Genomic DNA, 27,939 nt, shown 5'->3' on the forward strand with positions numbered 1-27,939 from the left:
ATCTATGTGAAACTATCCAAAATAAGGAATAGTCACAATAGTGGACTTTGCAGTTAGCCTTCTGTAACGGCTTTCTTCCTGGGATGAAGGAGAGGACCAAAATGCAGCGCAGTTAGTGTTCAACATGTTTAATAAAGACTGACAATAACGTGAACACTATACAAACTACAAAATAACAAACGTGAAAGCCGAGACAGTCCTATCTGGTGCAGAACACAAACACAGAGACAGGAAACAACCACCCACAATCCCCAACACAAAACAAGCCACCTATATATGATTCTCAATCAGGGACAACGATTGACAGCTGCCTCTAATTGAGAACCATATTAGGCTGGACACAGAAACAGACGAACTAGACACACAACATAGAATTCCCACCCAGCTCACGTCCTGACCAACACTAAACAAGCAAAACACATAAGAACTCTGGTCAGGACGTTACACCTTCAAAGTTTGGCAACACTGTCAATTACATAACTTTATTTTGAAGGCAAACTGCAAATTCCACTATTGTGCCTAATCCTTATTGTAGCTAGCTTCACAACACATAACCCAGTCCGGTTGAGCCTCACTAGCCAGATGAAGCTAGCTGGCTGCTTATAAACTTAGCTTTGGGCAACAGGGTTAAGTACCTGGCTAGCTATTTATTTTCAAAAACTGAAGTTCAATTTCAATAGGCGAACAATTGGCAACCTAGCTAAAACTTACTCACAAGAATTCCTAAATCATTGCTAAGAATAATGAAAATGACTGCAGTTTCTACTGGTCATTGTTTTCAGGCTGGTTGTATTGGTGCTAGCTAGGTACCAAGTTAAAGCAACTACCCCAGAAGCTGCAGTCGAACTAATGATGCTTTATTACCAATGCGGTATTGTAAACACTTCGTTCGTGGCCGGGGTTTGCTTGTTTGCTGACTTTTTGTGTCATGTTTTGTCATTGATCATCATGTCTTGTCCCTGTGCTTCCCTCTGCTGGTCTTATTAGGTTCTTTCCCTCTTTCTATCCCTCTCTCTCCCCCTCCCTCTCTCCCTCTCTCGCTCTCTCTCTCTATCGTTCCGTTCCTGCTCCCAGCTGTTTCTCATTCTCCTAACTACCTCATTTACTCTTTCACACCTGTCCCCTATTTTGCCCTCTGATTAGAGTCCCTATTTCTCCCTCTGTTTTCCGCTTCTGTCCTTGTCGGATTCTTGTTTGATGTTTGCTGTTCTGTGTCCTTGTTCCGCCCTGTCGTGTTTTTGCCTTCTTCAGATGCTGCGTGTGAGCAGGTGTCTATGTCAGCTACGGCCTGTGCCTTCCTGAAGCGACCTGCAGTCTGTGGTCGCGTCTCCAGTCGTTCCTCTCTACTGACGAGAGGATTTCAGTTTCCTGTTTTGGATTTACCTATGATATTATCCAGGAGTATCATTGTTTGTTTTAGACTGGAATAAAGACTCTGTTTCTATTAAGTCGCTTTTGGGTCCTCATTCACCAGCATAACAGAAGAATCCGACCAAGAATGGACCCAGCGACTACGGATTCTCGCAACACTGCCGTCGAGATCCAGGGAGCAATGCTCGGCAGACACGAGCAGGAATTGTCTGCTGCTCGTCATGCCGTTGAGACCCTGGCCGCTCAGGTCTCCGATCTCTCAGGACAGTTTCAGAGTCTTCGTCTCGTGCCACCAGCTACTTCCTGGTCTTCCGAGTCTCCGGAACCTAGGGTTAATAACCCACCATGTTACTCTGGGCAGCCCACTGAGTGTCGGTCCTTTCTCACCCAGTGTGATATTGTGTTCTCTCTCCAGCCCAACACATACTCAAGAGAGAGAGCTCGGATCGCTTACGTCATATCACTCCTTACTGGTCGGGCTCGGGAGTGGGGCACAGCTATCTGGGAGGCAAGGGCTGAGTGTTCTAACGTTTATCAGAACTTTAAAGAGGAGATGATACGGGTTTTTGATCGTTCAGTTTTTGGGAAGGAGGCTTCCAGGGCCCTGGCTTCCCTATGTCAAGGTGATCGATCCATAACGGATTACTCTATAGAGTTTCGCACTCTTGCTGCATCCAGTGACTGGAACGAGCCGGCGTTGCTCGCTCGTTTTCTGGAGGGACTCCACGCTGAGGTTAAGGATGAGATTCTCTCCCGGGAGGTTCCTTCCAGCGTGGACTCTTTGATTGCACTCGCCATCCGCATAGAACGACGGGTAGATCTTCGTCACCGAGCTCGTGGAAGAGAGCTCGCGTTAACGGTGTTTCCCCTCTCCGCATCTCAACCATCTCCTCCCACCGGCTCAGAGACTGAGCCCATGCAGCTGGGAGGTATTCGCATCTCGACTAAGGAGAGGGAACGGAGAATCACCAACCACCTTTGCCTCTATTGCGGTTCTGCTGGACATTTTGTCATGTCATGTCCAGTAAAAGCCAGAGCTCATCAGTAAGCGGAGGGCTACTGGTGAGCGCTACTACTCAGGTCTCTCCATCAAGATCCTGTACTACCTTGTCGGTCCATCTACGCTGGACCGGTTCGGCTGCTTCCTGCAGTGCCTTGATAGACTCTGGGGCTGAGGGTTGTTTTATGGACGAAGCATGGGCTCGGAAACATGACATTCCTCTCAGACAGTTAGGGAAGCCCACGCCCATGTTCGCCTTAGATGGTAGTCTTCTCCCCAGTATCAGATGTGAGACACTACCTTTAACCCTCACTGTATCTGGTAACCACAGTGAGACCATTTCCTTTTTGATTTTTCGTTCACCTTTTACACCTGTTGTTTTGGGTCATCCCTGGCTAGTATGTCATAATCCTTCTATTAATTGGTCTAGTAATTCTATCCTATCCTGGAACGTTTCTTGTCATGTGAAGTGTTTAATGTCTGCTATCCCTCCTGTTTCTTCTGTCCCCTCTACTCAGGAGGAACCTGGTGATTTGACAGGAGTGCCGGAGGAATATCATGATCTGTGCTCGGTCTTCAGTCGGTCCAGAGCCAACTCTCTTCCTCCTCACCGGTCGTATGATTGTTGTATTGATCTCCTTCCGGGGACCACTCCCCCTCGGGGTAGACTATACTCTCTGTCGGCTCCCGAACGTAAGGCTCTCGAGGATTATCTGTCTGTTTCTCTCGACGCCGGTACCGTGGTGCCTTCTTCCTCTCCCGCCGGAGAGGGGGTTTTTTTTGTTAAGAAGAAGGACGGTACTCTGCGCCCCTGCGTGGATTATCGAGGGCTGAATGACATAACGGTTAAGAATCGTTATCCGCTTCCCCTTATGTCGTCAGCCTTCGAGATTCTGCAGGGAGCCAGGTTCTTTACTAAGTTGGACCTTCGTAACGCTTACCATCTCGTGCGCATCAGAGAGGGGGACGAGTGGAAAACGGCGTTTAACACTCCGTTAGGGCATTTTGAATACCGGGTTCTGCCGTTCGGTCTCGCTAATGCTCCAGCTGTCTTTCAGGCATTAGTTAATGATGTACTGAGAGACATGCTGAACATCTTTGTTTTCGTTTACCTTGACGATATCCTGATTTTTTCACCGTCACTCGAGATTCATGTTCAGCACGTTCGACGTGTACTCCAGCGCCTTTTAGAGAATTGTCTCTACGTGAAGGCTGAGAAGTGCGCCTTTCATGTCTCCTCTGTCACATTTCTCGGTTCTGTTATTTCCGCTGAAGGCATTCAGATGGATCCCGCTAAGGTCCAGGCTGTCAGCGATTGGCCCGTTCCTAAGTCACGTGTCGAGTTGCAGCGCTTTCTCGGTTTCGCTAATTTCTATCGGCGTTTCATTCGTAATTTCGGTCAAGTGGCTGCCCCTCTCACAGCTCTGACTTCTGTCAAGACTTGCTTTAAGTGGTCCGGTTCCGCCCAGGGAGCTTTTGATCTCCTCAAGAAGCGTTTTACTTCCGCTCCTATCCTTGTTACTCCTGATGTCACTAAACAATTCATTGTCGAGGTTGACGCTTCAGAGGTGGGCGTGGGAGCCATTCTGTCCCAGCGCTTTCATTCTGACGATAAGGTCCATCCTTGCGCTTACTTTTCTCATCGCCTGTCGCCATCGGAACGCAACTATGATGTGGGTAACCGCGAACTGCTCGCCATCCGCTTAGCCATAGGCGAATGGCGACAGTGGTTGGAGGGGGCGACCGTCCCTTTTGTCGTTTGGACTGACCATAAGAACCTTGAGTACATCCGTTCTGCCAAACGACTTAATGCACGTCAAGCTCGTTGGGCGTTGTTTTTCGCTCGTTTCGAGTTCGTGATTTCCTATCGCCCGGGAAATAAGAACACCAAGCCTGATGCCTTATCCCGTCTCTTTAGTTCTTCTGTGGCTTCTACCGACCCCGAGGGGATTCTCCCTGAAGGGCGTGTTGTCGGGTTGACTGTCTGGGGAATTGAGAGACAGGTAAAGCAAGCACTCACTCACACTGCGTCGCCGCGCGCTTGTCCTAGTAACCTTCTGTTCGTTCCTGTCTCTACTCGTCTGGCTGTTCTTCAGTGGGCTCACTCTGCCAAGTTAGCTGGCCACCCCGGCGTTCGGGGTACGCTTGCTTCTATTCGCCAGCGGTTTTGGTGGCCTACTCAGGAGCGTGACACGCGTCGTTTCGTGGCTGCTTGTTCGGACTGCGCGCAGACTAAGTCAGGTAACTCTCCTCCTGCCGGTCGTCTCAGACCGCTTCCCATTCCTTCTCGACCATGGTCTCACATCGCCTTAGACTTTATTACCGGTCTGCCTTCGTCTGCGGGGAAGACTGTGATTCTTACGGTTATCGATAGGTTCTCTAAGGCGGCACATTTCATTCCCCTCGCTAAGCTTCCTTCCGCTAAGGAGACGGCACAAATCATCATTGAGAATGTGTTCAGAATTCATGGTCTCCCGTTAGACGCCGTTTCAGACAGAGGTCCGCAATTCACGTCACAGTTTTGGAGGGAGTTCTGTCGTTTGATTGGTGCTTCCGTCAGTCTCTCTTCCGGGTTTCATCCCCAGTCTAACGGTCAAGCAGAAAGGGCCAATCAGTCGATTGGTCGCATTTTACGCAGCCTTTCTTTTCGAAACCCTGCGTCTTGGGCAGAACAGCTCCCCTGGGCAGAATACGCTCACAACTCGCTTCCTTCGTCTGCTACCGGGCTATCTCCGTTTCAGAGTAGTCTTGGGTACCAGCCTCCTCTGTTCTCGTCCCAGCTCGCCGAGTCCAGCGTTCCCTCCGCTCAGGCTTTTGTCCAACGTTGTGAGCGCACCTGGAGGAGGGTCAGGTCTGCACTTTGCCGTTACAGGGCGCAGACTGTGAGAGCCGCCAATAAACGTAGGATTAAGAGTCCTAGGTATTGTCGCGGTCAGAGAGTGTGGCTTTCCACTCGTAACCTTCCCCTTACGACAGCTTCTCGCAAGTTGACTCCGCGGTTCATTGGTCCGTTTCGTGTCTCTCAGGTCGTCAATCCTGTCGCTGTGCGACTGCTTCTTCCGCGACATCTTCGTCGCGTCCACCCTGTCTTCCATGTCTCCTGTGTCAAGCCTTTTCTTCGCGCCCCCGTTCGTCTTCCCTCCCCCCCCCCCCGTCCTTGTCGAGGGCGCACCTATTTACAAGGTACGGAAGATCATGGACATGCGTTCTCGGGGACGTGGTCACCAGTACTTAGTGGATTGGGAGGGTTACGGTCCTGAGGAGAGGAGTTGGGTTCCATCTCGGGACGTGCTGGACCGTTCGTTGATTGATGATTTCCTTCGTTGCCGCCAGGGTTCCTCCTCGAGTGCGCCAGGAGGCGCTCGGTGAGTGGGGGGGTACTGTCATGTTTTGTCATTGATCATCATGTCTTGTCCCTGTGCTTCCCTCTGCTGGTCTTATTAGGTTCTTTCCCTCTTTCTATCCCTCTCTCTCCCCCTCCCTCTCTCCCTCTCTCGCTCTCTCTCTCTATCGTTCCGTTCCTGCTCCCAGCTGTTTCTCATTCTCCTAACTACCTCATTTACTCTTTCACACCTGTCCCCTATTTTGCCCTCTGATTAGAGTCCCTATTTCTCCCTCTGTTTTCCGCTTCTGTCCTTGTCGGATTCTTGTTTGATGTTTGCTGTTCTGTGTCCTTGTTCCGCCCTGTCGTGTTTTTGCCTTCTTCAGATGCTGCGTGTGAGCAGGTGTCTATGTCAGCTACGGCCTGTGCCTTCCTGAAGCGACCTGCAGTCTGTGGTCGCGTCTCCAGTCGTTCCTCTCTACTGACGAGAGGATTTCAGTTTCCTGTTTTGGATTTACCTATGATATTATCCAGGAGTATCATTGTTTGTTTTAGACTGGAATAAAGACTCTGTTTCTATTAAGTCGCTTTTGGGTCCTCATTCACCAGCATAACATTTTGTACAGCTTTGACAGTGCTACTGTATCTTTTATGACACGCAAAGACCCAGACGGTGTTTGATAGTATGTATATGTTGTGAAGATAATAGCAGTTACGCTATTACTGTCTAACTCCAGTAGGGCAACATCTGAAGAAGAGCGCACTTGGTAGTGTGTACCGGTGCTCGACCAGTCGGCGAAAGCCAATTTCGCCTTTGAGTTGTGTCACTGAAATGTCCTTAGTCTTTCAATGACTGCTCGACTTGTTGACTGCTCGACTTGTTGACTGCTCAATACACACAGCCGGTATTGTGGTTAGGTTAGGAATGCTGTGTTGCATGTGTAGCGGCAAATTTTATGTGGCGTCATTACGTCATGTACCTACGTTATATAGGTATGCACGTCAGCTTTGTCATCGGTTTTGCACATCGGCGTTAAACTAGACATCGGGCCGATGTGCTCTAGTCAAGTTCATCCTATTCAACTAGTGCTGTACATATTTATACGAGGGATGCACGATATATCAGTGAACATATCGGAATGGGCCGATATTAGCTAAAAATGGCAACATCGGTATCGGCCCATTCCGATATGTTCACTGATATATCGTGCATCCCTAGTATAAATATGTACAGCACTAGTTGAATAGGATGGACTTGACTGGAGCACAGTATATACATATGAAATGGGTAAAACAGGATGTAAACATTTGCAAAGTGACCAGTGTTCCATGTCTATTAACATAGGGCAGCAGCCTCTAAGGTGCAGGGATGAGTAACCGGGTGGTAGACAACTAATGATGGCTATTTAACAGTCTAATGGCTTTGAGATAGAAGCTGTTTTTCAGTCTCTCGGTTGCAGCTTTGATGCACCTGTAATGACCTCGCCTTCTGGCTGATAGCGGGGTGAACAGGCCATTGTTCGGGTGGCTGGTATTTGATAATCTTCTTGGCCTTTCTGTGACACCGGGTGCTGTAGATGTCCTGAAGGGCATGCAGTGTGCTCCCAGTGACGCGTTGAGCTTATTGCACCACCCTCTGGAGAGACCTGCGGTTGCGGACGGTGCCGTTGTCATACCAGGCGGTGATAAAGCCTGACAGGATGCTCTGAAGGGTGCATCTGTAAAAGTTTGTGAGGGTCTTTTTGTTTTATTTTATTTATTTCACCTCTATTTAACCAGGTAGGCAAGTTGAGAACAAGTTCTCATTTACAATTGCGACCTGTCTTTGGGGCCAAGCCAAATTTTTTCAGCCTCCTGAGGTTGATGAGGCACTGTAGCGCCTTCTTCCCAACACACCTATCGTCTGTGTGGGTGGACCATTTCAGATTGTCATTGATATGTAAGATGAGGAACTTGAAGCTTGTCACCAGGGCCCAAAGCTTAATGATGAGCTTGGAGGATACTATGGTGTTGAAGGCTGAGCTGTAGTCAATGAGCAGCATTCTTCCACTCAGTAGATATTCATCTTGTCTAGATGGTATGCGGCAGTGTGCAGTGCAATGGCGATTGCATCATCCATGGATCTATTGGTGCGGTATGCAAATTGCAGTTAGTCTAGGGTGTCGGGTAAGGTTGAGGTGATATGATCCTTAACTACCATCTCAAAGCACTTCATGATGACAGAAGTGAGTGCTGCGGGGTGATAGTCATTTAGTTTAGTTACCGTGGCTTTCTTGGGTGCAGGAACAATGGTGGACATCTTGAAGCAAGTGGGGACAGCAGACTGGGATAGGGAGAGATTGAATATGTCCATAAACACTCCAGCCAACTGATCTGCACATGCTCTGAGGACACGGCTAGGGATACCATCTGGGCCTGCAGCCCTGTTAGGATTAACACGCTTAAATGTCTTACTCACGTCGGCCCATGTCGGCGGCACTGTGTTATCCTCAAAGCGGGCGAAGAAGGTGTTTAGCTTATCAGGTAGCAAGACGCCGCTGTCCACGACATGGCTGGTTTTCCATTTATAATCCGTGATTGTCTGGAGTTCCTGTCACATACGTCACATATGATAGTGGCATGTTGTATTACTACAGAAATCAGTGTTTGTGTGCTTAAATGCTACTTACAGGTGTGCTGCTGATAGGGAAATAATTAATACCATTTGCTAAAAAATTTGGTCTGTTGCAAAACGTTTTGTAACATAAACTTTCTACTGTATACTCTAGTAACCAAACAGAGCAAACAGAAAAAAAACGGGAAGGGACCTTTTTCCAATAGACACTGTTTTTGTTGCAAAACTTTTTCCGATTGTGGTAAACAGTTTCCATTGCAAAACATTTGCAACAGTCCAAATGTTTCACAACGGTCTGTGACTAATGAAAACACCCCAGGACCAGGATTAAGAAACACCAGCCTTAACAGTCAATACAGCAACACTATGGTGATTATACTGATGCCTCTACTACTAGTATTGTACACAATGGTCAACAGTTAAACATAATTATAGTGGATGTTGTACTACTACAGACATGTGTGGTTAAATATGACTTTGTCAAGTAGCCAGTGTTGTGTTTCATCATTCTATCTGATCTATTTCCAGTTTGTTATGTTTTATTAGTCCAACATTATCAAGGACATTATTATTAAGATGGTGAAGTAATATTGAGATGCCAGAGCTCTAGTCTAAAACACTGGAACCTTCAGTAGCTGATGAGGAGTGTAAATGTAATTGATTAGCAGAATAGAATGAATGACATCATGGAACTGACCAAATGTAAATGGAACTTTGACCTGTTCCATGTAGAACTCAGAGGGACAAGGCAACACATTCTAAGATATTATAAACATTCCATATAGAATAGTCAACATAGTGTTAACATGGTTCTGTATTAAAATAAAAGTGGAAATGGGGGACATTTTGTCCATTTTAGAAATGTAGGACCCACTCTAATACAGTAATCTTCCTTTTCTGACATGCTGGTCTGGACCTCATGCATGTTAATGTCTTAAAAAGTTGGAAAGGACAGTTCTATATCAGCTTCTTGTGTCCTGACTACTTTAAATATGTGTCAACCACAGAACTGACAGTTACTAGCAGTTTCCACACACTGCCAATAAGTTGACTCACTGTACAAGACAAGACACTTCCCTCTGTAAGTACTCTTGACAACATCTTGCAAAATAGTTTTTGGTTATAAGTCATATACTTGAGGGATTGTATCATTTTACTTCTTGTTATGTTTTGAGTTGAGTTTTGGTTGTTACATCAGGCCCAGTATTCATAAAGGTTGTCAGTTTAGGAGTGTTGATCTACATGGGGAAGAAATGATTAACCAGGGTAAAAAAATGCCTGTGTGTGCATATGTGTATGATAACAGGCTAAATTAGACTATATATGCACAACAGGCTACATTAGACTATATATGGACAACAGGCCCGAGGAGGTGTGGTATACGGCCAATATACCACGGCTAAGGGCTGTTCTTCGGCATGACGCAACACGGAGTGCCTGGATACAGCCCTTAGCCATGGTATATTGGCTTTAGACTATATATGTATAATAGCAGTGTTGTAAATCTGGTCGAGAGACCACATATTGAGTGTCTAGATCTTGTCTCAGTGTTGGATACATTTGTACTTGGTCTTGGCTCAGTCTCGTGAGGACTTGTCTGTAAAGGTTATAGATATTCCAGAGACCAGCGGAATAAAAAACGAATTGTCAGCTTCCATTTATTCAGTCAGCACATAAAACCGCTTCGGCAGGCCAAATATATACACTCCTTTCTTGAAACATTAGCATCTTAATAGTCTTTATATCTATTATAGACATGTTTGCGCAGTGGCGAACCTATAGGCCTTCAGTGTGTGACAGGTTCTGAATTCTGAAAGGACAGCAACCGTAATACCAGCCACTCATATAATCCCTACTGGTGCGTATCAAAGTAGTGTAGTGGTGGTACACATTTTATCAATGATGTAGTACGATAGAGAAATCATGCACAAAATAGCCTACACAATAGCCGCACACAGCCTAGTTTCAGCGGAATATAATCTACAGGCAGCAAGAGCGTGCAGCTCTCAACTGGTTTTGAAATGGAGCAGCTCACAGAAGAATGACTTCGGTAGCCGGTAGGGTAGCTATAGCCTAATGTTAGCTAACATTGAACCTGGCTGGTTAGCTACCTGCAGATTCATGCATGGTAGTAAAGTCATGAGTTGTGATTATGGTCAATTGTTTACCTAGCTAGCTAGCTAGCTAGCTAGCTACATGCCTTAACAATAGACTCCACTATGCAAGTAACCATTTCGGGTGCGTTCATAAATTCAGTTTGGGCATCTACTCTGATTTAAGAGCACTCTCGTTTGAGTGTGCCAGAGAGTGCAGAATAACTGATGATTTACGAACGCTCAACACTCGTTGAATATGGCCGGTGTCAGTAAACGTCAGTAAACTCATCGGCCAGAGCGTCCGGTGTGCTCTCTGAACGTGAAACGCTCTGATTTTACGAACGGCCACAGTTGCAGTCACCAAACGCTCTGAATAACATAACAACCTAACCAGCTCTGCTAGTGCGAGAAATGTTCAGTGAGCTGTTCTCTCTCACTTAGATGTCTGAAAGTAGCTAGCAGGTTAGCCTGCGTGCTTGACTGCTGTTGTTAGTACATTCGGATCAACCCTTAAAGAGATGGGTGGGGCTAAAGCTTAAGAGGGTGTGAACGATGCTGAATCGGTGTAGACAAAGGAAGGCTCTCCAATAGTAGTACCAAAACATTCAAAGGTCATTCTCTCAAAAGTGAGTTTACAAGTAGATCAACTTTCAAAGCAAAATTACTTTCCCATTGTTCCTCAACTGTAGTGTATAGGGTATAGTGTATAGTGTGTAGTGTATGATAAATCATTTTGTAGCTCTGAGTTTCTACTTTTATCCAATGTAAAAAACACAATTTCTAATGTTGCTACATAATACCGATTTGAGCCGGTCAGTCACATTTGTGATGCGCATTTGTGACCCGATTCAGGATACTAGGCGTATGTCACAAGTCACGACTTCACAGGAGAGCTGTTTGAACATAAAAACATTTTTTTTATCAGAATGCGAACATGTGAAATGTCATGTGCCTAAAAAAATCTAACTTGTATGCTATCTGTAAATACAAATAAAATTGTTAAATTACGAGCCTAGTTGGTTTAGTGACAGAAAAAGTGAGCAACCTTCCCGTTAGCCATGATTGGCTGAGATAATGAGTTGGCTGGACATGCCAAGAGATGAGTTTGGATTGGTCTGCCATATAGCACGCTATTGAAGCTGATCAGTATGTCTAGGTAATCGTGTCAAACACAAGCTGTTTTTAAAAAATGTATTGTATAGTAAAACTGCATAAACCTAATGTCAAGTTAGTGTACTGTTAGCTAGCTAACGTTAGTTGGCTGGCTCGCTAGCTAACGTTATGTGTATGCTCTCCACTTTCTGGAGGACCGAGTTTTGAAATCAGTGGAATGTGAGTACAATAGCTAAGGAGTCGGAGAAAACACCAGTCTAGATTATATCGTCAAACTAAGGACAACCATGCATGGCATCAGACAGGAGTCGCGTCCAACCATGATGTATACTGGTAAAATGTTCTAGCTAGCTACATTTTCAGACATTACACGTTTCTAAAGAGATGGGTGGGGCTAAGGCTTAAGAGGGTGTAAACAATGCTGAATGTGTTTAGACAAAGAAGGGCTCTCCAATAGTAGTACCAAAACATTGAAAGACGGTTTTCTCAAAAGTGAGTTTACAAGTTGATCAACTTTCAAAGCAGAATTACTTTCCCATTGGTTCTTCAAATGCAGTGTATGATATACAATTTTGTAGATCAGAGTCTCTACTTTTATCCAATGTAAAAAACAGAAATTCAAATTTTGCTACGTAAGACCGAATACAGGTGGTGAGTCACATTTGTCATCATGCCTGTTTGCATCCGGGTCGTATACATGGATGGGCCTGGGGGGACACAGGCCCACCAACTGGGGAACCAAGCCATGACAGTCTCACCCAATCAAATTGTTGTGGTTTAAGCATTGTTGTGGGCATAACCCATCACATTTCTGTATTTTTCTAATAAAAAAAGTGTGAATGGGAGAGTGAAAATCATAAATAAATATTGGAAAACAGAGGATTTTTTGAATGCATTCAGCTGACCAACTGATAGAGTATCCCCTTTCCTATGCTGGCCGGGCGGGCAGTTTGGGAACTGTTTGACAAAATTTGACAATTGCCACCTTCTTCAGGCACCTACACTACTGCATATGGCCGATGGAAAGACAGCAGTTACACACAGCATGATGTTAATTGAGAAGCAGATGATTAGCTCGAACATAATAAGCCAGTTGGTCCCAGTCATAAGAATACAAAAACACAACCATTAAGCATTTCCCAATCGAAATGTACAACTATTACTTCCCATTGCAAAAAACATTTCACATTTAGCACACAAAGTAACCGGTGTGTCACGGCTGTTGAAAGATGAGGACCAAGGTGCAGCGTGGTGAGCGTACATTTTCTCTTTATTTTAGAAATGACGCCGACAAAACAATAATTAATACAAAACAAACCGTGAAGCTCAAAGGCTATGTGCCCTAAACAAAGTCAACTTCCCACAAAGACAGGTAGGAAAAAAGTCTACCTAAGTATGGTTCCCAATCAGAGACAACGATAGACAGCTGTCGCTGATTGAGAACCATACCCGGCCAAAACATAGAAATAGAAAATCATAGAAACACAAAACATAGAATGCCACCCCAACTCACGCCCTGACCAAACCAAAATAGAGACATAAAAAGGATCTCTAAGGTCAGTGCGTGACACGGTGACTTAATTTAAAATAGAACTGACAGCGTTTGAACTACTTTGCAGATATGAAACAATCAGACAATCATATCAGTCAAAAATATCAAATTCCCAGTTCATGCTACAAAACCAACTTTATTAAAGGTTTAAAAAAAAAGGCTATATTTGACTCAACGTTCCATGATGTTAACTAAGGCATTGCTGGCAGAATAGATGGATGTAGTTCAATGCATGATTACTATAATTCACCAGTACGTTTCATGGTAGTCCAAAAAATATTGCTATCAGGTTGTAAATCACAGCTGGCCTGGTACATTGTTTTCTGCCTCCATTCAGGATGCACTGTTTCAGTTTCAATATCAAACAATTCTGGACATGTCACGTCCTGACCATAGAAGCTTTTATTTTCTACGGTAGAGTAGGTCAGGGTGTGACTGGGGGGTTGTTCTAGTTTATATTCTCTATGTGGGGTTCTAGGTTTATTTTCTATGTTGGTGACTTGTATGATTCCAAATTAGAGAAAGTTGGTTATCGTTGTCTCTAATTGGGGATCATACTTAAGTAGCATCTTTTTCCACATGTGGGTTATGGGATATTGTTTATGTTTGGAGTTAGTACACGTAGCATCTCGTTATTCACGGTTCGTTGTTTGTTTCTTTATTTGTTTTGTTCTGTATTGTTTTGGTGAGTTTAATTTATTAAACATGTGGAACTCTACGCACGCTGCGCCTTAGTCCGACCAATTTTACAACGAACTTGACAGAATATCCCATCAACAAAGGACCAAGCAGCGTGCCCAGGAGGAGATGGCATCCTGGTCTTTGGAGGAGATCAGGGAGAGAAGGTCCTGGACTTGGGACGAAATAATGGCAGGAGACAAGAGCCTACCATGGAAGCAGGCGGAAGCATTGAAGGAGAGACAGCGACGAAGTCAGGGAGGAAGACCACAGAAACCCCAAGAATTTTGGGGGGGAGGGCACATGGAGCAGTCGGCGGAGCCGAGGAGTGAACCAGAGCCAGTCTGGGAGAAGAGGGAGAATTTGGAGGAGAGAGAAATGGGAGAGTTGTTGAGTTGGTGGAGGATGCACGGATTTTGCCCGAAGGAATGTGTTGTCAGTTTGGTGCCACCTGAGTCAGCTCCCCGTACTCGTCCTGAGAAGTGTGTTAAAGTTCCAGTACCATTGATGCCGGCTCTACGCACCAGGTCTCCAGTACGTCTCCACAGTCCGGTACGTACTGTGCCTGCTCCTCGCACTCTCCTTGAAGTGCGTGTTCCCAGTCAGGTACGTCCTGTGCCTGCTCCTCGCACTTTCCCTGAAGTACGTGTCCCCAGTCCGGTACGTCCTGTTCCTTCTCCCCGCACTCGCCCTGAAGTGCGTGTCATCAGTCCGGTGCCACCTGTACCGGCCCCACGCATCAGGCTTCCAGTGCGCCTCCCCAGTCTAGTACGTCCTGTGCCTGCTCCTCGCGCTCGCCCTGAGGTGCGTGTCTCTAGCCCGGTACCACCAGTGCCGGCCCCACGCACCAAGCTTCCTGCGACGATCCCGTCCAGAGCTTCCTGCGATGATCCCCAGTCCAGAGCTTCCGGCGACAGTTCCCAGTCCAGAGCTTCCGGCGACAGTTCCCAGTCCAGAGCTTGCGGCGACAGTTCCCAGTCCAGTCCAGAGCTTCCAGCGACAGTCACCAGTCCAGAGCTTCCGGCGACAGTTCCCAGTCCGGAACCTCCTCTGACGGTCCACGGTCCGGAACCTCCTGTGATGGTCAACGGTCCAGAACCTCCAGCTCCATGGCCGGAGCCTTCCCCTGCGCAGATGCCCAGTCTGAGCACGGCATCCAGTTTAGCTCCAAGGCCAGAGTCTTCTTTTGCGTTGGTGCCCAGTCCAGGCACCGCGTCCAGTCCCGCTCCATGGCGGGTGCTTTACCCTGCGCCGATGTCCAGTCCAAACATGGCGTCCAGTCCAGCTCCATGGCAGGATCCCTCCTCTGCGCCGATGCCCAGTCCAGACACGGCGTCCAGTCCCGCTCCAAGGCAGGAGCCTTCCTCGGGATCTAGGTCCAGTCTAGGCACAGTGTTCAGCCTGGGTCCATTGCTGGATCCACGGGATGAGCGGGTTCTTCGGCCCGGACCAGAGCCACCACCTAAGATGGTGGATCCGAGAGCTGAGCGGGTTCTTCGTCCCGCACCAGAGCCGCCACCGGTGCCGGTGGTGTTTTGACACAATTATAATCATGGTCTTGAATTGGACTATCATTTTTCTGGTCTCAGTCTTGACTCAGTTTCGTACTCCTTGTCCCCTCCCGGTCTCGGTCTTTACTCGGTCTCGCCTCCCCCTTCCGTCTTGGTCTTGCCTCAGACTCGATTTGCTCCAGTCTTGGACTTGAATCGGTCTCGCTTTTGGTGGTCTTGAATACAACACTGGATAACAGGGTACATTAGACTATACAATACATTAACATCAGCAGTCAATACTGCTAGCTAAGGTTACTACTCTAATGTAGAAAAGTTTGTGGTCATACGCACATCCTTAAAACATAGGTGCTGGGCTGATAAAGAATACTAGTCAACAGCTTCACAAAGACCCAGGTCAAGATTACATGATCATTTTGTTCAAAACTTGAGATAATCAATAGAAGGTTCTCAACAATCCAATACATTCTATCTGATGTATTGTCAGTTTGTTATTTTGTTATTAGCCCAACATAATTGAGGACAATATTATTAGGTACCAGTACTGTTCAAAGGCATACAGTGTAACAGAATATGATATTGCCATTATATTACTGCCCAAATGAATCAGGACAACATAGGATTGGAGGCTGCAGTAATGTTGAGATGCCAGTAGGGAGAGATCTAGTCTAGAACACTAAAATCTTCAGAAGGACTTTGATGCTGCAGATGAGGAGTGATGGGAATGGGTCACATTTTGTATCTTTAAAAAAATGAAAGCCCACTCCTCAAATAAAGAAATGCACCTACGCTGACTTTTGTCCATTTTCTATTTAGATACAGTAACATTGCTTTCAGGACATGCTGTTCATGCATGTTAATGCCCTGACTAGGCTACTTTTAAAATGCATCTCTCCAGAGATGTTCGATCCGATTCAAGTCCGGGCTCTGGCTGGGCCACTCAAGGACATTCAGAGACTTGTCCTGAAGCCACTCCTGGGTCGTCTAGGCTGTGTGCCCAGGGTCGTTGTTCTGTTGGAAGGTGAACATTCACCTCAGTTTGAGATCTTAGGTGCAGGTTTTCATCAAGGATCTCTCTGTACTTTGCACCATTCATCTTTCCCTCGATCCTGACTAGTTTCCCAATCCCTGCCACTGGAAAACATCCCCACAGCATGATGCTGCCACCACCAAGCTTCACCGTAGGGATGGTGCCATGTATGATTGGTGGTGTGCTGCAGAGATGTTTCTCCTTCTGGAAGGTTCTCCCATCTCCACAGAGGAACTCTGGAGCTCTGTCAGAGTGACCATTGGGTTCTTTGTCATCCTGACCAAGGCCAATCTCCCCCAATTGCTCAGTTTTGCTGGGCGGCCAGCTCTAGGAGAGTCTTGGTGGTTCTAAACTTCTTCCATTTAACCTCTCTGGGATATGTGGGAAGGTAGCGTCCCACCTGGCCAACATCCAGTGAAAATGCAGAGCGCCAAATTGAAATAAATTTCTATAAAAATTTAACTTTCATGAAATCACACATTCAATATATCAAATTAAAGCTACACTTGTTGTGAATCCAACCAACAGTCAGATTTCAAAAATACTTTACGGTGAAAGCAAACAATGCTATTATCTGAGGATAGCACCCCAGCTAACAATCACAGACCATCACATCTCAACCCTGCGACACAAAACGCAGAAATAAAGATATAATTCATGCCTTACCTTTGACGAGGTTCTTCTGTTGGCACTCCAATATGTCCCATAAACATCACAAATGGTCCTTTTGTTCGATTAATTCCGTCGATATATATCCAAAATGTCCATTTATTTGGCGTGTTTGATCCAGAAAAACACCGGTTCCAACTTGCACAACGTGACTACAAAATATCTCAAAAGTTACCTGTAAGCTTTTTCCAAAAATTTCAAACTACTTTTGTAATACAACTTTAGGTATTTTTTAATGTCAATAATCGATAAAATTGAAGACGGGATGATCTGTGTTCAATACCGGAGGAAAACAATGTGTAGCATGCTTTCTGGTCATGCGCCTCTAACAAACAGTACACTTCACTGGAGCCTCATTCTGAACATGGCTACTTCTTCATTTCTCAAAGGAAAAACCTCAACCAATTTCTAAAGACTGTTGACATCCAGTGGAAGCGATAGGAACTGCAGGAAGGTCCCTTTGAAATCTGGATTCCCAATGAAAGCTCATTGAAAAGAGAGTGACCTCAAAAAAAAAAGTCTGAAGGGTTTGTCCTCGGGGTTTTGCCTGCCAAATAAGTTCTGTTATAGTCACAGACATGATTCAAACCGTTTTAGAAACTTCAGAGTGTTTTCTATCCAATACTAATAATAATATGCATATATTAGCATCTGGGACTGAGTAGGAGGCAGTTTACTCTGGGCACGCTTTTCATCCAAACGTGAAAATGCTGCCCCCTATCCTAGAGAAGTTTTAAGAATGATGGACGCCACTGTGTTCTTGGGGACCTTCAATGCTGCAGAAATGTTTTGATACCCTTCCCCAGATCTGTGGCTGGAGCAAAAATAGATAACAGTATGGGGATGAGGTAGTTGGATGGGCTATTTACAGATAGGCTAGCCAGTCTTGTGTTTCACAATTTTTTGTGATTTGTTTCCAGTTTGTTATGTTGTTTTTAGCCAAACATTATTAAGGAAATTATTATAAAGATGGTGCCGTAATATTGAGATGCCAGTAGGGAGAAGTCTAGTCTAGAACACTGGATCCTTCAGTAGGTGAGGAGGAGTGTACATTGAACTGATTAGTAGAATAGAATGAATGATATCATGGAACTGACCACATGTAAATTAAACTTTGACTTGTTACATATAGAACTCAGAATGTGTTGCCTTGCCCCTCTAAGATATTATAAACATTCCAAATAGAATAGTGAACAAATAAATAACATGGTTCTGTATTTAAAGAAGTGTAAGGTCCATCATTTGGAAGTGTATGACCCACGCTTACTCACTAACCTCCCTTTTCTGATGTGCTGGTCTGGTCATGATGCATGTGTTAAAGAGGAAGGAAAGGATAGTTCTGCAGCACCTACTTGTGCCCTGACTACTTTAAATATGTTTGAACCACAGTGTTCCAATGCACTGTTAGTAAGTTGACTTACAGTACAGACCTCTCCCCTTCACTCTGTAAGTACTCTTGACAATATCTTGAAATATTGTTTTTAGTTATTTGTATTTAGTCATAAGTCATAGACTTGAGGGAAATATATAATTTACTTCTTGTTATGTTTTGAGCTGTGTTTTGGTTGTTACATCAGGGTCAGTATTCAATAAGTGTGTCAGTGTAGGAGTGCTGATCTAATCAAATCAAATCAAATGGTGTTTGTCACATGCGCCAAATACAACAGGTGTAGACCTTACTGTGAAATGCTTACTTACAAGCCCTTAACCAACAATGCAATTCAAGAAATAGAGTTACATCGGGATGACATGATGAACCAGGTGGAACACGACATGCTCAGTGTAACGCTGTAGTGTGTGTGTGTGTGTGTGTGTGTGTGTGTGTGTGTGTGTGTGTGTGTGTGTGTGTGATTCACTTGCTGTTTAGCCTCACAGCTTGGGGATAGACTATCATTGAACCTGGTGGTCAGTCTTTAGGCTGCTGTACAGCTTGACGGACCGTAGAGGATTGAACATTTATCCTCCTATATTTGGGGTTCTGAGAATAAAACAGCTTCACAACAATCAATGTAGAAATATGTGTTTACAGTTCTACACATCTGTTCAATAAGTGGTTGTTGTTGATGATGATGATGTATGTTGTATTTCACCAGCTGGTGAGTTGTTGTTTATGTTTCTAAGACTGCAGGGTGGGAGATGCAACAATGGCCTTGAGAACAGCAGGAAGTGTGGTGGTGGTCTTTTTCTGGTCTGTGGCAGGTATGGTCCCTTTCATAACTGTTTTAGTTGCCCTGTGTTTCGATTTACAAACATGTCTAAAATGTTAAGAGTCATAATGTTCTTCTATTTGTCATATCTACATCACTTTATATAGTTGTCTTTCACTCCTCATTGAGAGATGCTTATCTGTGGTTTCCATTCACACTCAACTCAGCAACTATGGCAACAAAATGTGGACACAACCTTCTATTATTGTGAGCCATTTTGGCTTAATTGTGATTCCCTTGTGTTGTGTGACTGTGTGTTTCAGTGGTACTGGGTCAGGATGGCTGGAGTGTGACTTACACCCCTCAGAGAATCTGTGCCTTGAGGGGGTCAACAGTTGATCTGACCTGCTCTTACACATATCCCAGTGGTACAGTCACAAAAACCCGCTGGTTCACTGAATGGGGGACTGGTGTAGAACCTAAATATCTAGGACAGGATCCAGAAAATGCAGGTCATGTGAAGTATCGTGGGGATAAGGAGAAAGACTGTACCCTGAGAATAACAGACCTGAGAGAGAGAGACTCAGCTACGTACAGGTTCAGATTACAAACAGATCAGGAAGGAGGGACATATACTGGCCAACTTGGAGTGACTTTGTCTGTCACAGGTAAAGTAAAAAATAGCTTTTATTTTGAATTCCATTTAGTTCAGGATAAATGTCTTGGTTTGTATTTACATCTGTATAACATAGGATTTCCTTCATCTTTGTATTAGAGTGATAAGTCAGTGATAAAGGGATTTACAGTGATATAGTTTATTCTCCAGGTCTTCAGGTGAAGGTGACTGGTGGACATCAGGATAAGACACTGACCTGTATCACCACCTGTACTCTGACTGACAACCCAACCTACATCTGGTACAAGAACGGACAACATCTAGATGAGAGCACCTCCCCCCAGTACAAAAACTCAGTCTCCAGCAACTACATTGATGGTTATTCCTGTGGTGTAAAAGGCCATGAGGATCTCCACTCTCCTGCAGTGTGTGAGTGTGTATTTAATTAACAATACTGTTTAACCTCTGTGTGTGTGTTGGTTTCACTTTCAGGTTTAACTTTCAGCATTTCTAGGAATAACTGAGAATATAATCCAGTTGACCTCTTGTTATGTCACTGTGTTTCAGGTGTTCAGGGTCAGGACTGCAACAGAGTGACTTACACCAAGAGGAGAATCTGTGTCTTGAAGGGGTCAACAGTGGACATATCCTGTACTTATGTTGGTTATAATACAGTCAAATCATCACTTTGGTTTAGTCCTAAACGGAATGCTAGTTGGACTAATAAGTTGACCCCTGAGGACCTAACCAGAGACCCAGGGTATGCAGGTCGTGTGAAGTACCCTGACAAAGAGAGATGGAGATATAAAGATCCCTGCATCCTGAGAATCACAGATCTGAGAGAGGAGGACTCAGCTGAGTATCGCTTCACTTTTAAAACTCAAAACTTTGAATGGGGTCATAGTTTCCCTGGAACAACTCTGTCTGTCACAGGTAAGACTGCAGTGTTTGATACAACTGTAAATCATAATTAATTACAGGAGAATATACATTAACCATCCTGTTAACACAGAGGTGTATGTGGTTTTATACATATTGTTTCAGTTCTGCAGGTGAAGGTGACTCCTGCTGCAGAGGGACAGAAGACACTGACCTGTAGCACCACCTGTACTCTGACTGACAACCCCAACCCCACCTACATCTGGTACAAGAACGGACAACGTCTAGATGAGCCCACTTCCCTGCAATACTCTGTCAATAGTTATTATTCAGACAGTTACTCCTGTGCTGTAAAAGGCCATGAGGATCACCACTCTCCTGCAGTGTGTGAGTATGAATGAAACTAGTATTGTATGTGGTATCATTTAGAACCAATAAGAATGGTATTACTTTCTCTATCAATATTCTTAACTATATACATTGGAATGATAAACAGTTTAATAGATGTATGTACATGTATGTTAATATTTTGTTTAAATTCAAAATGAACCTGTCCAATACATCTAAAACATTTAGTCTCATTATCGTTTCAGGAATTGATCAGTTACATTTTGTTTCAGGTGTTGTGGGTGAGAGCTGTATGAATGTGACTTACACCCATCAGAGTATCTGTGCTTTGAAAGGGTCAACAGTGGACATATCCTGCTTTTACACACATCCCAGTTGGCATAACGTCACAGAAGTATCCTGGTTCAACAAATGGGAGTCTGGTGTAACTAAAGACCTGATCCAGGACTCAGAGTATGCAAGTCGTGTGGAATACTATCGACAAACAGAAAAGAACTCCACCCTGAGAATCACAGACCTGAGAGAGAGTGATTCAACTGAGTACAAGTTCAGATTTACAACTGATGAGGCCAGATGGGGGTATAGCTTCCCTGGAACAACTCTGACTGTCACAGGTAACACTACATACCACATTATACAGTTTTGAAGAGTCATGATGTTAATAATTAACTCACACCAATTCTGAACCATATACTCTTTTTTTGTTCTCCTTTAATTCAGGTTTTCAGGTGGAGGTGACTCCTGAACAGTATTCAGAGTATAAGACACTGACCTGTAGCACCACCTGTACTCTGAGTAACCCCAACCCCATCTATATCTGGTACAAGAACGGACAACATCTAGATGAGAGCACCTCCCCCCAGTACAACTTCTCCAGGAACTATGAAGACAGCTACTCCTGTGCTGTAAAAGGCCATGAGGATCTCCTCTCTCCTGCAGTGTGTGAGTGTTTCTTTATTAAGGGACAGATCAAATTTTGCTGGGAGACTAGACAGGACTGGTCTCCAAAGTAAAAAATATTTTCACATTACCCTCCCTTTGTACTGTAAAATCAATTGAACACCCTCCCCCCTCAGAATGAACTCAAAATAATGTTTACGACCACAAATAAGAATAACTGTAGCGACCCTGCCTTTATAAACGTGAATACCGACTTTGTCACTTCAGCCTGCTGTTGTGGCACAGTCAATGCCACGCAGGGCTACGGGCCAGAAGTTTGAGGGTTCCCGACCACCACAGACAAGCTCACCCTGCCTGTTTCATTACACTGCGATCATATACAAAATATATGCAACACATTTTCCACCAACAGGTTTCTGTGCCAATGCAGCACACAACCAATAAACAAAACATACCGACTTCGGGCGCTTCAATGTCATGGTTTGTGTTTTCAACACCACAATAACTAGACAATGTAAATCTGGACAGAGAACACATCCCTCCCTACCTTGTAGTCTTACCCAGTATTGAAAGCTTGACAATCTCTGAATGTCATTACACTTGTTGGTGTTTTGTAACAGATGTCTCTTTCCGTTCATCAAATGTCTGCAGCTCAGTTTGGATTGATTGATTGATTGATTTTATTTGTATGTTAAAAAAAACACATATACACAATATTTTTTAAGTGAACAGGATTGTACAATAAAGTCGGGGACTTATTTCCATTGTGGTCCCTATGTTTTACATAAATACATATACAATTATATTGAACAAAAATATAAACGCAACGTGCAACAATTTCAACCATTTTACTGAGTAACTGCTCATAAAAGGAAATCAGTAAATTGAAATAAATTCATTAGGCCCTAATCTATGGATTTCACATGACTGGGCAGGGTCACAACCATGGGTGGGCTTGGGAGGGCATAGGCCCACCCACTGGGGAGCCAGGCCCAGCCAATCAGACTGAGTTTTTCCCAACAAAAGGGCTTTATCACAGACAGAATTACTCATTAGTTTCATCAGCTGTCTGGGTGGCTGTTCTCAGATGATCCCGCAGGTGAAGAAGCTGGATGTGGAGGTCCTGGGCTGAATGTAAAAAACCACACAATCCTCCACATAGCAAAAACTAAATAGATCTGTCCCTAATACATCACTGTAAAACTTTATAAAATGTATTTCTGTGTGTGTGTTGGTTTCACTATGTAATATCAGAACTGTTAGCATTTCTAGAAAGAACTGAGAATATAATCCAGTTGACCTCTTGTTATGTCACTGTGTTTCAGGTGTTCAGGGTCAGGACTGCAGCAGAGTGACTTACACCAAGAGGAGAATCTGTGTCTTGAAGGGGTCAACAGTGGAAATATCCTGTACTTATGTTGGTTATTATTCCACCACATCAACATTCTGGTTTAGAAGTGATAAGTTGACCCCTGAAGACCTAACCACAGACCCAAGGTATGCAGGTCGTGTGGAGTACACTGGAACATACAAAGATCCCTTCACCCTGAGAATCACAGATCTGAGAGAGGAGGACTCAGCTGAGTATCGCTTCACTTTTAAAACATACAACATTGAATGGGGTCATAGTTTCCCAGGAACAACTCTGTCTGTCACAGGTAATACTACACTGTATGATACAACTGTAAATCATATTGAATTACAGGAGAAAATAAATTAACCATCCTGTTACCACAGAGGTGTATGTGGTTTTATACATATTGTTTCAGGTCTGCAGGTGAAGGTGACTCCTGCTGCAGAGGGACAGAAGACACTGACCTGTAGCACCACCTGTACTCTGACTGACAACCCCACCTACATCTGGTACAAGAACGGACAACGTCTAGATGAGCCCACTTCCCAACAATACTCTAGTAATACACTAGTAGTGTTGGGTCATTCTGCAGACAGTTACTCCTGTACTGTAGAACACCATGAGGACCTCCACTCTCCTGCAGTGTGTGAGTATGAATTAAACTACTATTCTACTTAGAAAGTATCAATCATTTAATATCAATGAGAAGGGTATTACTGCTTTATCTATCAATATTCATCATTACATAGAAATTACACACAATGTCATAGATGTATGCATGTCTATAGTTAGAATGTTCAGTACCTCAAACACTTGAAGAATAGTTTAGTAGACACTCAAGTCCTAAAGTTTCTCCAAATGTATTATTGTTCATGTTTTGTGTAAGTGATAGTTCTAGATAGTTCTCTGACTTTAGATATAATTTATTTTTGACATGATGTCATTTGAGGTAGTGTACTACAGTCCTGACCCTCTGACAAATTCTGCTTTACTAGATGCTCCAAAGAACACCTCAGTGTCAGTCAGTCCCTCTGGTGAAATAGTGGAGGGCAGTTCAGTGACTCTGACCTGCAGCAGTGATGCCAACCCACCTGTGGATAAATACACCTGGTACAAGAAGAATGGAGCTTCATTGAAAGGATCTGAAAACACCTTCCTCATCACCAACATTAACTCTGAGGACAGTGGAGAATACTACTGTGAGGCTGAGAGTATATATGGGAGTCTCAACTCTTCTTCTGTGTCTGTGGACATTCAGTGTAAATACACCTAACCTTCTCTTCTTTTGATCAGAGAATCACACATATTTAAAGTCATATTTAACTTATCTCAATCATAAGTCCAAGTTCCATGATGCTCCTCATGTAAAGCTCTATGTATAAACAATGTGTTACATATTGTCCACCAGATGGCCCAAAGAACACCTCAGTGTCAGTCAGTCCCTCTGGTGAAATAGTGGAGGGCAGTTCAGTGACTCTGACCTGCAGCAGTGATGCCAACCCACCTGTGGACAAATACACCTGGTACAAGAAGAATGTAACCTCACCAAAAGCATCAGGACAGAGTTACAGCATCACTAACATCATCTCTGAGGACAGAGGAGAATATTACTGTGAGGCCCAGAATGGAAGAGGATCTATGAACTCTACAGCTCTGATGATCATTGTAGCAGGTAAAGTTTCATCTTTAATACCTCAATACAAAATTACTTTTCAAAACTACAGGTTGGCTTATAAAATCCCCAAGTATTAACAAGTATTACATTGATATTCTGTTTTATTATTATAACAATATGTAGTTCATTAGAACATGCTGTGTACTCATATCATCTATATTTTATTTTAGGGAAACAAACCTCAGTTGTGACTGCAGCTGTAGGAATCATAGTGGTTGTTCTGGTTCTCATCCTCTGTCTCTCTGGACTCATGTGGTTCAGGTGAGTGTTTTTGTTGTTTATTATTTCACTTTAGAAGATTAAATAGTTCATTCATTTATTCATTCATTCATTTGTTTACAATACAGGAATAAAGCCTCCAAATCCACCTCTGACACAAGAGGCACAGCAGATGATGGACAGGTGAGTCTGTTGGAATCAGAAGATGACTGTGATGACTGTGTATTCTTTGTGGGACATTTCCACTCCTCATGTTGTCTGCTCTCTCTCTCCATCAGGGAGACTCTAGTCCCGTGTATGACAACATCTCAAGCATGGCCATGAACTCTACTGCAGCACAGACAGCAGCCACAGACGACCAGGATGATGTTCACTATGCCAGCGTCCACTTCTCTGGCTCCAAAAACCAGGAAGTGCCTCTGTACTCCACCGTCCAAGTGCCTCAGACCCAGAAAGAGGATGAGGATGTCCAGTACGCTGCTCTGAAATTCAACCTCCCAGTGCTGCCAACCGGTGAGCATATTCTGCATTAAGGTCATTCATATGCTGCTGCTTATTGTAGGAGATGTTATCAATAAGAAAAACAGTTGACCCTTAGTGACCACTACGAACCCAAACTATGAACACAACAATGGACATCTCAGGACAATTACTATGACATGTCTATAATAGGGAGTGATGTGATGATGGTTTTGAAGAACTGTTCTTCTGTTCCAAATGGAACCCTATTCCCTATTTAGTGCACTTCTTTAGACAGAGCCCTATAGGGTGGTAGTGCACTACTTTAGACAGAGCCCTATACTGTGCCACCATTTGGGACGCTGTCTTTTTTAAATTGATGTTTCTCTGCTTCACAACCACAGCAGCACAATCAGCTGAGGAGGACTCCTCTGTTCTCTACAGTACAGTCAACAAACCCTGAACCAAGAAGACCTGAACACAACAACCCCAGAACCAAGAAGTCCTGAACGCAACAAACCAAGAACCAAGAAGACCTGAACACAACAACCCCAGAACCAAGAAGACCTGAACGCAACAAACCCAGAACCAAGAAGACCTGAATACAACAAACCCAGAACCAAAGTACGATCTTTGTTCCCATGTGCAGTTGCAAACCGTAGTCTGGCTTTTTTATGGCGGTTTTGGAGCAGTGGCTTCTTCCTTGCTGAGCGGCCTTTCAGGTTGTCGATTTAAGTCTCAATTTATTGTGGATATAGATACTTTTGTACCTGTTTCCTCCAGCATCTTCACAAGGTCCTTCGCTGTTGTTCTGGGATTGATTTGCACTTCTCACACCAAAGTACGTTAATCTCTAGGAGACAGAACGCATCTCCTTCCTGAGCGGTATGACGGCTGCATGGTCCCGTGGTGTTTATACTGTACAAATAATTGTAAAGATGAACGTGAGATTTGGCATTTGGAAATTGCTCCCAAGGATGAACCAGACTTGTGGTGGTCTACCATTTTTTTCTGAGGTCTTGGCTGATTTATTTTGGTTTTCCCATGATGTCAAGCAAAGAGGCACTGAGTTTGAAGGTAGGCCTTGAAATACATCCACAGGTACACCTCCAATTGACTCAAATGATGTCAATTAGCCTATCAGAAGCTTCTAAAGCCATGACATCATTTTCTGGAATTTTCCAAGCTGTTTAAAGGCACAGTCAACTTAGTGTATGTAAACTTCTGACCCACTGGAATTGTGATACAGTAATAGTAAAATAATAATAATAAAACAGAAATGTTTTGGTACCCTTCCCCAGATCTGTGCCTCAGCACAATTCTGTCTCTGAGTTCTAGAGACAATTCCTTCGACCTCATGATTTTTGCTCTGACATGCACTGTCAACTGTGGGACCGTATATAGGTAGGTGTGTGCCTTTCCAAATCATGTCCAATCAATTGAATTTACCACAGGTGGACTCCAATCAAGTTGTAGAAACATCTCAAGGATGATTAATAGAAACAGGATGCAGCTGAGTTCAATTTCGAGTCTCAAAGCAAAAGGTCTGAATACTTATCTAAATAAGATATTCCTGTTTTTTATTTTTAAAACATTTGCAGACCTTTCTAAAAAACTGTTTTTGTTTTGTCATTATGGGAATAGTGGTATATTTTTTATATAAATCTATTTTAGAATAAGGCTGTAACGTAACAACATTTTTTTTTAAAGTCAAGGGGTCTGAATACTTTCCCAATGCATTGTATATAATTATATATATATTTTTGTTATGTTTCTGAAACAACCATCAAAATCGTGAGACTTTTGTCTCAACGTCCAGGAAAGAGTTCTGCTTGATGCAACGTTTCTGCAACGTAATGCTTTTATCCCCTAAAAAACATGTGTAAACTGTGTTGTGACATTTTTTTTAATAAACTTTTAAGAATAAACTTCCTTGTCATTGTTTTCACTTGTTATAACAGTATCTTCAGTGGACAGAAAATGGAACGCTGTCACGTTCGTCGTCTGTAGAAAGAGAGGAGGACCAATGCGCAGCGTGATATGAATACATCTTTACTTTTAATAACGAAGAACACTGAATAAACTTACAAAACAATGAAACGAACGTGAAGCTATATAATATAAGTGCAGACACAAGCAACTAATACCTAGACAATCACCCACGAAATACTCAAGGAATATGGCTGCCTAAATATGGTTCCCAATCAGAGACAACGATAAACAGCTGCCTCTAATTGAGAACCAATCTAGGCAACCATAGAACATATAACTACCTAGATTAGTCAAAAACCCATAGACATACAAAAACCCCTAGACAAGTTAAACTAAACAAACCACCCCTTCGTCACACCCTGACCTAACCAAAATAATTAAGAAAACAAAGAAT

The 27,939-nt window shown here is 43.8% G+C and overlaps 1 protein-coding gene and 1 long non-coding RNA gene across 2 annotated transcripts in view; one reads left to right on the top strand and one right to left on the bottom strand.

Annotated features, from left to right (window-relative positions):
* LOC139568076 (uncharacterized) overlaps nucleotides 1–27,939 on the bottom strand; it is a 245,886-nt gene that overhangs the window by 12,390 nt on the left and 205,557 nt on the right. The gene's annotated exons all lie outside the window — the stretch shown is intronic.
* On the top strand, nucleotides 9,353–23,581 carry LOC139568063 (uncharacterized). The gene is made up of 9 exons (XM_071389757.1): nucleotides 9,353–9,388; nucleotides 19,078–19,155; nucleotides 19,427–19,771; nucleotides 19,930–20,148; nucleotides 20,287–20,652; nucleotides 20,764–20,985; nucleotides 21,219–21,560; nucleotides 21,667–21,888; nucleotides 23,172–23,581. The coding sequence occupies exons 2-9, from the start codon at nucleotides 19,101–19,103 to the stop codon at nucleotides 23,564–23,566; spliced, it is 2,166 nt and encodes a 721-aa protein (XP_071245858.1). The 5' UTR covers nucleotides 9,353–9,388; nucleotides 19,078–19,100; the 3' UTR covers nucleotides 23,567–23,581.

The sequence above is a fragment of the Salvelinus alpinus genome, chromosome 2 (assembly GCF_045679555.1).
Source record: "Salvelinus alpinus chromosome 2, SLU_Salpinus.1, whole genome shotgun sequence".
Classification (NCBI taxonomy): domain Eukaryota; kingdom Metazoa; phylum Chordata; class Actinopteri; order Salmoniformes; family Salmonidae; genus Salvelinus; species Salvelinus alpinus.